Source organism: Vanacampus margaritifer, chromosome 6, assembly GCF_051991255.1.
Source record: "Vanacampus margaritifer isolate UIUO_Vmar chromosome 6, RoL_Vmar_1.0, whole genome shotgun sequence".
NCBI classification, from domain to species: domain Eukaryota; kingdom Metazoa; phylum Chordata; class Actinopteri; order Syngnathiformes; family Syngnathidae; genus Vanacampus; species Vanacampus margaritifer.
In genome coordinates, this window is record NC_135437.1 from 15,906,453 (window position 1) to 15,918,462 (window position 12,010).

At 37.3% G+C, this 12,010-nt stretch overlaps 2 protein-coding genes across 15 annotated transcripts in view; one reads left to right on the plus strand and one right to left on the minus strand.

Annotated features, from left to right (window-relative positions):
* Positions 1 to 665: 665 nt before the first annotated feature.
* On the plus strand, positions 666 to 2,935 carry c6h11orf58 (chromosome 6 C11orf58 homolog). The gene is made up of 5 exons (XM_077568652.1): positions 666 to 831; positions 1,041 to 1,130; positions 1,545 to 1,605; positions 2,344 to 2,453; positions 2,512 to 2,935. The coding sequence occupies exons 1-5, from the start codon at positions 778 to 780 to the stop codon at positions 2,695 to 2,697; spliced, it is 501 nt and encodes a 166-aa protein (XP_077424778.1). The 5' UTR covers positions 666 to 777; the 3' UTR covers positions 2,698 to 2,935.
* LOC144053803 (pleckstrin homology domain-containing family A member 7-like) overlaps positions 2,801 to 12,010 on the minus strand; it is a 75,139-nt gene continuing 65,929 nt past the window's right edge. For 11 of the 14 annotated variants that reach the window (XM_077568639.1, XM_077568638.1, XM_077568636.1 and 8 more), the window contains 9 exons: positions 11,599 to 11,729; positions 11,199 to 11,396; positions 10,667 to 10,757; positions 10,484 to 10,575; positions 9,546 to 9,737; positions 4,984 to 5,136; positions 4,777 to 4,910; positions 3,720 to 3,850; positions 2,801 to 3,046 (listed from right to left, as the gene is read on the minus strand). In XM_077568639.1, coding sequence (XP_077424765.1) covers positions 3,018 to 3,046; positions 3,720 to 3,850; positions 4,777 to 4,910; positions 4,984 to 5,136; positions 9,546 to 9,737; positions 10,484 to 10,575; positions 10,667 to 10,757; positions 11,199 to 11,396; positions 11,599 to 11,729 — 1,151 coding nt within the window. In that variant the 3' untranslated portion in view covers positions 2,801 to 3,017. The remainder of the gene's footprint in view (positions 3,047 to 3,719; positions 3,851 to 4,776; positions 4,911 to 4,983; positions 5,137 to 9,545; positions 9,738 to 10,483; positions 10,576 to 10,666; positions 10,758 to 11,198; positions 11,397 to 11,598; positions 11,730 to 12,010) is intronic. The other 3 variants (XM_077568637.1, XM_077568650.1, XM_077568647.1) reach the window with 1 other exon arrangement.

Below are 12,010 nucleotides of genomic sequence, written 5' to 3' on the forward strand. Positions count from 1 at the left end.
TCTTGAAAAAAATTACAAGAAAAAAATTAAAATAATACATTCACAAACATATGTTACACTGAATATGATTACCACCGGTTAATTTAAAGAGAAAATAATAATAAAAATATACTGTAATTTTACGAGTTTTCGGTGCGTCTCTTTTACGTTATTACACTTACTCCAGCGACATCTATCGGTACTTTGTATGCATGACAGCCATATGTCTGTGCCATGACCTACGGAAAATATTGCATACATTTAATTGAGGACAGTGCATAATAATAATAATAATAATAATCATAATTTTACAGCATGCGTGACATAATACGGAGTGCAAAAATACACAGTCACTTTTGTCAACTTTTTAGTTGAAAAAAGTGTGCGACATCTTTTTCTAAATGTTTTACTGACAAACATTCTTACCGAAATAACTCTAACTGTCTTGTATTTGACATATTGACTGTCAATAATTATTTTTTAGGGACCAGTGATAGACAATATAGAATTTTTGCTTAACAATTGTGGTGTGAGTTGGCAAATTGTTGCCACATAAGAAATATAAAATAGTAAGCTTTGGTGAAAATGTTGGATTTCTGTCATAAACACCTGTCGTTCCGTGTTGTATTTACACAATGTAACCACACGAGGCAGCACCGAGTCAGTGTTACATTTTTGCAACGTAACACTCGAAGACTCCACCGGAAGTGACGACTTATTTACTGCCAGTCATCACTATTGCTACATGGCACAAATGTTATTTGTATAGCTTTTACACCCTATTAATTAACACAAACCATGAGTTCTCCGTGTGAGAAACATGGCACTAAACGACCGGCATCCTCGAGCGAAGTGAGTCAAATATTCGGATTTCGATGTTTGTCGGCAGAGAAAAGCCGTAAATGCACGCGTTAGCTTGTGAGCTAATGCCCAATAGTTCAGTCTGGCTGCTTGTTAACCAGCTCACATTTAAAACAGGAATACAATGGGATTATGTCAGATTGTTGTGCAAAATTCAAAGGGTAAATGTCGTAAAATCTTTGTGGCGTGTGCACCCGCAGGAGCCGGACGATTCGACCCAATGGGCCTCCGCTGACCTGGGAAGTGACGAGAGGAAGCAGAAGTTTCTCCGGTTGATGGGCGCCTCCAAGGTGAGCGCCTCTGAAGCAGATAATGCATTTCTTTACAACGTTAAACTACTCGTAATTCCATTAATTAAATCCAATGATTGCTATTTGGAATACAATGAATCACCCCATATTTGCTATCCAGTGTTATATTAGTGGATTTTGACCACCTTCTTATTTGTTGGATTGACTAACCCATTCGCTTTTTCTGTTCAGGCCAACGAATTAGAAGTAGTAGTTCAATTTCTATATGCAATTATTAAAGCTTCTTCTTTTTTTATTAAGTTGGGCTATCGATTACTTTCATATTATATTTATTCATGGTTGCAAAATTCCCCATCTTAACTACCTTTTTCCAAATCGTGCTACTTGGAATATATCAATTATTATTAACATGGTTTTAGAGTGATTCATAATTGTGTATTTCTCTTTCTGTAGAAAGAACACACTGGACGTCTTGTCATTGGCGACCACAAGTCGACGTCACACTTACGTAGTGGTAAGACACTAAAACTAACTGTGCCTCCTTGGTGATTATTTTTTTTATATATATATGCTCGGGTTAGTTTCCACACTGATATTTTTTATTTGAAGGGGCCATTTAACTTTAAAACCATGTATAAGGAGATTGAATTGTCTACAACAAATTTTAAATAAAAAATGGCTGTCTTTTAACAAAATAATGTCATGTGAGGAACGCAATACTTAAAACTAGACGAATACAAAAAGTGTTAGTAGATAGTCGGTAACAGATTCACAAGTGTCACCTTTAGAAGGGGGAAAAGGCAGAGGGCTGACCATTTTCCAAATGTAACTAAAGTTGTAATCATAGATTTCCCAAAGTAACTAATTTAATAAAAACAATTTTTTTTAGCCCTGCTAGATGTAATTTCTAACTCCCCATCCCTGTTGACAAACTTGTAGTACTGGATTAAAAAGAAAAAAGTACAGTATTAAAAAAAAAAAGGAAATCCGCTGTAACATTAGTTTGAACATGTAATTCCTTGATTCTTTACATACCACTAGAGGGAGCCCACGTAGCACACGCTCACAAACGCTCACAAAGCTGAAGTTTTGCTGACATCACGACATCTCGCTGGTTTTCTTCTCGTCCGCGTCCGGCGCAACTAACACGTCATCTTTCTTTCCCCCCCGCACGCCCGCCCGCCACGCAGCTCTGTCCGTGCGCGGATGTGAGGCGTGCGCGCGCGTGCCGTGACCACTGTGTGCTCCGCAGGGACGGAGGACGAGCAAATCAGCGAGCGCCTCGAGATGCAGTACCAACGCGGCATGGACGGGAAGCTGTCGGGACGCAACCGGCGACATTGCGGACTCGGCTTCAGCGAGGTGAGCGCAACATGTGATCATTGAGATTTTAAGAAATTACATTTTTGTTACCCCGCAGCCCGAGTCAACTGATGCCCCGCCTGCCTCGGAGACGCCCCCCAGTGAGTCCAAAGAACCCGAGGATGAAGTGTGCGATGAAAAGCCGACAGAGACCGCAACGGAAGAGGATAAAAGCATCCCGGAAAAAAGCGGCAGTGTTGAACGGAAAAGCGTTTACAAAATGTCTTTCGTCAAGTCATCATAGGAGGGGGATTGAAGATTTTTTTTCTTCACTTTTTACAGTGTAACATTCATTTTTGTAGCTTGTCCCAGAATGTTGTTAAAAAAGAAACATCAGCAACAACAGGTTTCACCGTTTTTGTTATTTTATTTTGTAAAGTGAACCGTCCTTGTTAGTAGCATATACATTGTGTGACCACAACGTGACGCTCCAAGATGGTCAAAAATTTCATAAAAATAATAAAGCTGTTAGTAGTCTCCAAGTGTGTTAAATGTTTGTGTTGCTTTATAAAGTCCCACAGGGGTCCTGTACACTGGGTCTCCTGCAGGGGGCAGTGGTGGTGGTCACTGGCTGGCAGCAGCAGCAGCTTTGGCTAAGCGGAAGAAAAAATTTGACTGGAGATGATTAATACAACTGAACAAATAGCACACTTTATAAGTTGTTGGATTTTTAGTGTGCGTAATGTATTAATGATCAAAAGCATCTATTGTAATTATTTTTATACTAAAGTAGATAAAATGAATAGCAATGATTCAAATTACAATTATATTTTGTTTTAAATTGCATAGTACATATCAATATTTTGATTGCCTATTACATAATCTGTTAGTAGTTCATTATTCATTGCATTTTTTTATTTTATTTTACTAACTTCAAAATGGTTTCATCCATCCTACAAGCTACAAGAGGGCTCATTTCAATATATCTCAACGTACTCACAAATTTACGTTGTTTACCTTCTGCATTTAATTGTTCTACCCGTCACTATAAGTCATGGCATAGAGAGAGGACATCATTTGTAAAACGTAAATCCCTAAAGCCACTGAAAATTCATGCATCTTGAATAGGAAATTAAAAAAGTATACATAAATGATTTGATTAAAGAAAAAAAAATCAGCTGATGTAAATATTTAACGCAAATGCATTAAACTTACTCGCTAAATACAACTGATATGTACTTGGGCATCTTTTCTGTACAACAAGAGGAACTTTGAGAATCACTGTTCTATATGATAAAAAATAATGATGTAATAGTGGGTCCGAACCTGCCACCAGTTTGCTCTTCCTGGAGGCCTGTGACGCGAGCGCCCATGATGTTTTCATGATCTTGTCCTGCTCTTGGAGAACCGAGTCCAGCTCGCTCAGGTCCAACGATGTCGACTGGAAATTCTGAACGCTGTCGACACAAACGACAATTCCGGTTGTTGAGCCAACCACTTTAGTGGGCACATCCTCTAATCAATCACATCCAATTGATTACAACAGTAAGGCTCACTTTTGATAGATAGAGTGATAGATAGACAGATATTGATGTTTAAATAAAATAATGCCAATATATAAAATGGTACCTTAGGTATGCTAGATTATATATAGTTTTATTTATTAAAACTCAATGGATGTAGTCATGTTAACGTATTTCTTATTTGCGAACAATCAACTAAATGTTCTTTCAAGCAGAGGATTAAGATTAGGTATTTACAATAGAAGGAAAGAGGTCACAATTAAAGGTTTAAGTACTCTTAAAAAATCATGAAAAATGGTATATTCTTTTATTAAAATTAGCATAAATTGTAATAAAAATAATATTTTTTACAAAAATTTAGATGAGAAGGTACATTAAGTATACTTAAATTAGCAATATTTATATGAGAGTTATTGGATTTTTTTCACATTAAAAATAATAATAAAACAAAATAATATTTTTTAATGGTAGAAAACAGGTCAAATGTTAACATTCATGTACTTATTAAACATTAAAAAAAACATGTACAGTATTTATTTTACATTAAATATATACATTAAATTCTGCAAAATGTAGAAAAATTGTTCATATGCAAAGGTTGACAACTTTAAATAATTTTATTTGTTCAAATTATGTTTTTATATATACTGCAAAAAAAAAAAACTTTTTACACTTTTTATATTGAACAGTATAATGCACTTAAATTAGAAAAATGTATTTCATTGCTGTATAGTATGACAAAACAGCATTTAAAAGGTCATAAGGTCAAAAGTTGTAAGCTGTAAGATGAATAGAGTGCACCATTCCGATTTATTAATTAAATTTGGACGTGGTGGGAGGCGGCGAGCGTGCTGGCTTACTTGGACTTTGTGAGGATCTTCCTGATACGTTCCGTACGAAGACTTCGCTCTTCCTCTTCCTCCGGGCTCAGCGGCTCCTCGGGATCCGACTCCACGTAACGTTCCGGGATGGACACCTTTTGCGGCATGGACAGCTGGAAGACACAAGATGGACGCCCTTCGTCATCATCATCATCATCATCATCATCGTCATCGAGCGCGTCCGACCTCTCTGCTGATGTCGAGGTCGTAGTCCAAAGGTTCCACGTCCACTTCTCGGATCAGCGTGGCCTTGGCCGTCACCCACTCATCTGCTCCCTCCATGTGACCTTCGTCACTTTGACCTTCGGCTCCGGGACGCTCCTCCCGCCAATCCAAGACCTGTGGGGGACAAGAATGCGCGGATCAGTTTCACAAATATAACAAAGGTACTAATTAAACGTCATTCATATTTGACTCCATAGGGCCGATGTAATATTATTTGTATTGTGAGGATGACATTTTTTGGCATGTTTGTTGCTAAATTCAAATAGAAAGTCAAAGTCACTTTTCAAGATCACTATACTATTTTCTTGCACTTCACACATGTAAACATTTTTATACTTATGTAGATGTTCGGATTATTATTTTTTTTTTATCGTGTAATAAAAGTTTGTTCGGATTTTTTATTTTTTTTAATCGTGTAATAAAAGTTTGTATTATGCTACAAAATAAATTTACATTAACCATTCAATTAATGCAATTTATACTAAATATTCTACTACTGTAATTTTATATTGATTGTACCAATTATATATATTATTATTAGCGGACAAATGTAATCTTTTAACTATTTAATCAATTGTTATTGTAAATTATTTTCATATATTTATGTTTTTAATTGATAAGAGATGATCATTAATTTTTATTTATTTATTTCATATTATTGCAATATGATACATTTGACACTAATTTTATAGGTCAGGAATAAATTATTATTACGGGACTAATTTAACAATTTGGCTCATACCTAATCACTGGACACATTGAAAATATTTTCATTCTTATTGTACCATTTATGTAATACACAGTCTTGTTTTATATTGGCCACTAGACCGGAATAATGAGTATTATTGGATTTTTATTAATTTGGTATTTATTATTTACTATTTTAATAATTTGCTTAGTTTCTTTATATGGACTATGGGCCTGGAATAAAACAAATCATAATTTTCTGATTCAGTTTTAGTTGTGTACAAGTGTTATCTATGGACTAAGGAATTGGAATAAAAGATCAATTATTATTGAAGCAAATGTTTTGCAACAACACTTTGTTATACGCAACAAGACATAATACCTTATTATGTAGATGTAACATTTAAATATTAACATACACAGACAGAGGCAAGCTGTGAAAAAGTTCCACTGTTATATTTCAACGCAGCCACAAATCATCGCTGTGGATTGATATTAAATCCATCCGTGGGATCTTAAGTCTCATTAGGCAGGCACATGATTAGTATCTTTAAATTACAAACAGTGTGTGTGTAATGTAGTGTAGTGTGTGTAGTACTTTTGTAAGTAATCATCCAAAGCCATGCAATGAGTCCTCCGGGTGCAGCCGGCAGCAGCTGGCCACTTCTGTGCTCGCGTTCGGGGAAGGAGAAGTGACAAAGAGAAAGAAAGAAAAAGAAAAAGAGGGCGAGGGAAAGCATGCGGACCCGATGCGGGCCAAAGATGAAGAAAAAGGCGCGCCTGGGAAGCAAACACTCTTTATTGTGGAGTGCAAACGTCGACACGCTAGCAAAGAGTTGTTTCTTGGTCACATACAGTTAGGCATCTACTTGAACTAAACGCCCCCCCCCCCCCTTTTATTGAAAAAAAAAAAACAATGGTGAGTGTTAATGAACTCATTCGCTGCCATTGACGGCTATAGACGTCAAAAGATAATTTTTTACTAAAATGGCTGAAAGCGAGAGTCATGTGAAGTCATTGGTTTCAAGCAAAAAATGTTCATGTAAGGTCGAACTGGAATTGTCAGTTGACATCAACCCAAACAAAATGGCCACGTCCCAATTGTGGGGCCGCACCCTAGAAACTTTGGCGCTGTTTGTGCAAAGAGATTCCTTGCTTTAATTTCTTGTCAAATTACAAATTTATTCACATAACATTACAAATTCTTCTGAATCTTTTTTCAGATTTGCTATAACATTACAACATTTTAATTCCGGTGAAAATATTGACATTTTTCTCATTTCATCTTCTGTCACATAAATTTTTTTCATCTCAACATTACGACATTTTTCTTAGAATATTACTTTTTATTTGCATAATGCTTATTGTACTACTATTCTCAAAATTTTCGACAATAGTTCATCCATGTAAACTTATGACTTAATTCTTTTAGAATACCAACATCTTATTTTCTTATGATATTTCAATTTATTCTTGTAAAATTACACCAACAAATTTTCTGTGAATACTGTGCATTTTTCTTGTAACATTGCTTTTCCAATATAGTAATATTTCAGCTGCGCAAATTTTCAGTAGTAACAGCTTACTATAATTTTTGCGATAGTTTGATTTTATTCATACAATTTCACAAAATTACTTTATTCTCATAACATTACGACTTAGTTTAAGTACAATCATGACTATATTCATTAAAACGTACGTAATTTTTGTACAATTAAAATGTTGCATTGCTGTAATACACTTTTACATAAAATTACAACTTCATTGCGTGAAATGTGCTTTTTTTTATCAGAATATTTTCACTTCAAATAAAATTAAGACTTTTCAACTCTTGCTCACAGGATTTTCGCACCGCATAGCTAGTTGGCTACATGTTAGCATTATTAGAAGAAATGCAAAGTTTGGCATCGCTGTTAAGCACCGCCTCTTGCGGCAAGAAGGGACAAAAATACTGTAGTTACTTCTGTAAGTAGCATTTCAAGCTTACTAAGCAGTGATGCGGCTTCGATGCGTAGTTATGATGACATCATCAACTTTTTCTAAAACAGCCTCCAAAGCGTACGGCCCCCCAACATGGACGCCACTGTCGCGAATTTAACAAAACTAAAGACAGGGGGTGGCATTTTTGGCCAGTGTTGACATCTTATGTACTTCTTTGAAACACACAAAATACTACAATTCTCAATGTGGGATACAGTTAGCCACGTAGCCTTGAGTCCATTTCACCTAGTTTTCTATTTGTTTCCCGCCCATCATTTGTTCCATTGTTAAAACTTCTCTTATATACAATATATATCATTTGTATTATTGCATTTCTTTCATCACGAGCACATTTCAGCATAGCTTCAAATCATCGTGGCTCGTGAACAATAGACCGCAAGCTCTGTTCATTCCTTAAGAAAAAAAAACAGCAGAAAGTTATCTAAATGTTGTTGGAATAAATACATAAAAAATTAAGTTTCCACGTCCTGAAAGGTGATCAAATATTGGTCACTTTGTTGTAATTTTTATGAATTTAAAGGACAAAAGTGCAATTTTTCGAACCGTGTTGTCATCATTAGCATTATTAGCATCCCTTTTAAAAATGAAAATGCACGGAACAGAAGTGCCAAATTACACAAATGTATCCATCACAGTGTATTGTAGCAAACTTCATATACATATCACGCAATTATGGCCCGGCGTGGCCTCGACGCGCATATTAATGGAAGATTGGGGGGGGGGGGGGTGATACGGAGTAATCTGATTGGACGATTAGTGCTCTGAGGCCTTGCTGGGACATCTCACATTTATATAATAATTTTTCTGTGAAATTACATCTTTCTTTACATAAAATCAAGATTTATTCTTGTAATATATCTTCATTCTCATATTGTGACTTCTTGATTTTGTTGTTGTCTTCCTCATATTATGGTGACTTAAAACATTTAAAAAAAATCTTGTTACATTATGACGTTTTAAAAGTAGAATGCAAGTTTCACAGCCATGTTAGTCATGATGAGCTAAAATCAGAGTGACATCATTTCACCTATAAAATGAACATTTCCAAGTGACTAGGACGCCCTTAGCACAAACTTATTGGGCAATTTAGCGCTGAGGCCATGCCAGGTCATCTTTGCTATGATTCATCGGTAAGTTTCGCAGTCATTTGTAGCACCCTTTGCTAGAACGTGGTGTTCTTGCGGCCAAAGTCAATTTTTTCCGAACGTACACAACCATGCCGGAACATTGTTGCTTTGATAGTCCGGCAGAAAAGTCTAGCATTATCACTATTCTCGTCGCATTTAACCGACAAAGGAATCCAGCCTGTCGTCAACTTGCGCGACTTTAAAACTACAAAACAAAAAAAAAGTGATGAATAAAATAGCGAATGATTTGGGACCAAGGCAATAATAGATGGTGTGAAACAAGGCACTTAGATTTTGACAAAAAGAATGCGCAGTTGGGTTCGATCTTTAGCCACCAGCATTTCCTGTCCAACCTGAAAACATACCGGCTATGGCCTCTAGATGATCTATATCTATATACCAAATCTCTACAAAATATATTCATATATACTGTACAGCTATATACTGAAAATATCCCTCAGTAGATAAATAAACGGCTTGGCTTCTCTCTGGTTCACATTCTGCGTCCGCTCAATGAGGTCCAACAAGGCGCTGCTTTTGAGCCCCTCCCATTTGTTTTGTTCTTAAAGCGTTAACCAAGCTAGCTTGTAGCTCGTTAGCTCATGCGGCTTAGCGAGTTAGCATCCCTGCTAGGTTACTATGCGGCTGGCTTCTGCGGGGAGGCGCAGCGGAGATTGCCGCCGCCGCCGCAGGCTGGAGGTAACGTACGGAGGTGGCTGGTGGGGCGCTTGTGCGTTCGCCCTGGCTGAGGTTCCGCTTCCGTTCGCGCACCAGCGCCCTCTGGTGGCGCTTCATGCGCTCCAGCTGCTCCTCGGCGCTCATTCGGCCGCCACGGGTAGGAGGAGGGGCGCCGCCCAGGTACTCAGACGACAAACAATCCAAGGCACTCTTGGGTCGCTCCTGCGAGGAGATACACGATGATGATGATGATGCCATGGTTTTTGGTTTCATTTTTGTACTGTAAGCAATCAGGTGTCAAGAAAGCACAGTAAACCCACCACGCTTCATCATTTACCATAACACTATTTCGTTGATTTTTATTTTATTTAATTTCTTTTTTTACAGTTTGTAGCTCTATACAGTGGACCACTGCTATTAGCGGGGGACAGGGAAAATAGCGAAATTATATATGTTTTTATGGTTTCCTCCCAAATCCCCCAAACGACAAAAATAACAACCAAAAATATTTAAAATGATTAAAAAAATAAAATACAATAAAATATGCCATGAGAATGTCGGCATCCGCTGTATTTTGTTCTGCCTACCATTTATTTTGAGTAATTTCACTGCCGGCCACAAGATGGCGAAACACTATTTCATTTGACACTATACAATTAGGAAGAGCAAAAACAGGACCTATTTCAATCTCAGCCTAGTTTTTGGCTGAAGATTAATGAATTATTATTAGAATAATAATTATAATTATTAATCCTGTTTATTATAATTAATGATAATAATTATAATTATTAATCCTGCTTTTTACACCAACAGAAAGTCACAGCTGTGGGTTCATATTACAACGATAAGTTTGTTAGTTCGGGAAAAAAAACTGAATTCTATAAATATATTTTTTTAATCTACAATACTTTTGTCTCATCCAGAAAAAGCAATCTCTGAGGCAGTATCTAAAAGGCATGACGACTCACCCTATCCACAGCAGTTCCGGGGCATCTCCTCAATGTGACGAAGGATGACAAGGCATCCGACTGATTCTTCCATGACGCGCCCGACAGACCTGCTTCGGCGGCACGTGATCAAATCAAACAGATGACATGATGGCTTCGTCGACAGAGTTGCTAATACGCAAGTTAAGTGTTACATCACAATACCTTTATGGTCAGGATACTGGTAGTCTGCATTGGTGTTGTGGTGGGTGATGGCCAGAAGCTCGGGTTCACTCAGGAACGAACGCAAGTCAGTCTGCAAGCACACAAAAGTAAAAACGTAATTAGGGATTTTTATTTTGAAGATTTGTAAATTTTACAGTAAACTACTACGACACGCTTGTGACAGCGAAACAACAACTTATGTCACACACACATTAGTTGCCATGACTACTACTATTTTTACTTCTTTTCTTATTCTATCTTTTGGCAGACAGTTAATACTCAATGGCAGCACGATTTGAAAACAGAGATTTTGGATGTGAGCTCAAGCGCTACTTCTCTTGGTATTGTTTTTTAAATAAAATTGAAAACAGGACTTGTACTCCAGAGTGATATATATATATATATATATATATTCTTTTTTTGCTTCATCATGCATTTTTTTCACTGGGGTGTAAATAAATTTAAAAAAAAGGGGGGGGGGGGGTAATCACTTAAAAGGCAAATTTAAAAAAGAAAGCAGTTGTCATCATACCTTACAGTCTCCATTGGGGACATAGTGTCCGCCCTCCCGGTCCCGCTTCCTCTCATCAGACTGCCGCTTGAGGCCTCGCACCGACATATGGCGGATGACCGCCGACGCCTCCTTGGGCAGCGGCGGCACGGCAGGCGGCGTCTCCTCATAGTCGTACATGCGAGGGAGCGGCGGTCGGGGCGGAGCGCCGTCCTCTGCCTGGTGTACATGAGGGGAACAGGATCAATTAAGCTAATTGCATATTAGTCATGTAATGAAAACATTTCGGTAATGTTATAATGGCTTGAACGAGCTGAAAGTTGACGTAGTTTGAAGTGAAAGCGTTTTGATGCAGGATTACAGACTTCAGCATTCACACAATTAACAAGTACTATTACTTCTCATATCTAACTTCACTTACCCACTTTGGCACAAAGTTGTGAGGCAACGTTTGCGAGAAGACGCTCGGGACGGAGCTACGGGGAGGCGGCTGGATGTCGGCACTGGAAGAAGGCACGCTGGGCTCTGACACGGAAGGCACTAACTTCCTCTCTACAAGCAAGTCAAATTAATTCCCAAGGATACACAGAAATGTACATCGTTTAAAATTATTATTATTATTTTTTAAATGTACATAAAACAAGGAACTCAAAAGTAAAATTAAGAAATACATTAAAAAATGTGTTTACAAAAAGTACAATTAAATTAATTAAAAACTAATTTAAGACATTTGAAAACATGTAAAATAACAACATAATGGCATTTACAAAGTAATGAACAAGTTTAAGAAGGAGCTTAAAAAGAACTTTAACAAGCATTTAGAAGGTACTTTG

What these genes read in the sequence shown, in the direction of transcription:
- c6h11orf58 (XM_077568652.1), top strand. Translation starts at nt 778, where the DNA reads ATGAGTTCTCCGTGTGAGAAACATGGCACTAAACGACCGGCATCCTCG. An exon ending in GACCGGCATCCTCGAGCGAA is followed by an intron (nt 832 to 1,040) that starts GTGAGTCAAATA and finishes GTGCACCCGCAG; the next exon opens with GAGCCGGACGATTCGACCCA. An exon ending in GGTTGATGGGCGCCTCCAAG is followed by an intron (nt 1,131 to 1,544) that starts GTGAGCGCCTCT and finishes CTCTTTCTGTAG; the next exon opens with AAAGAACACACTGGACGTCT.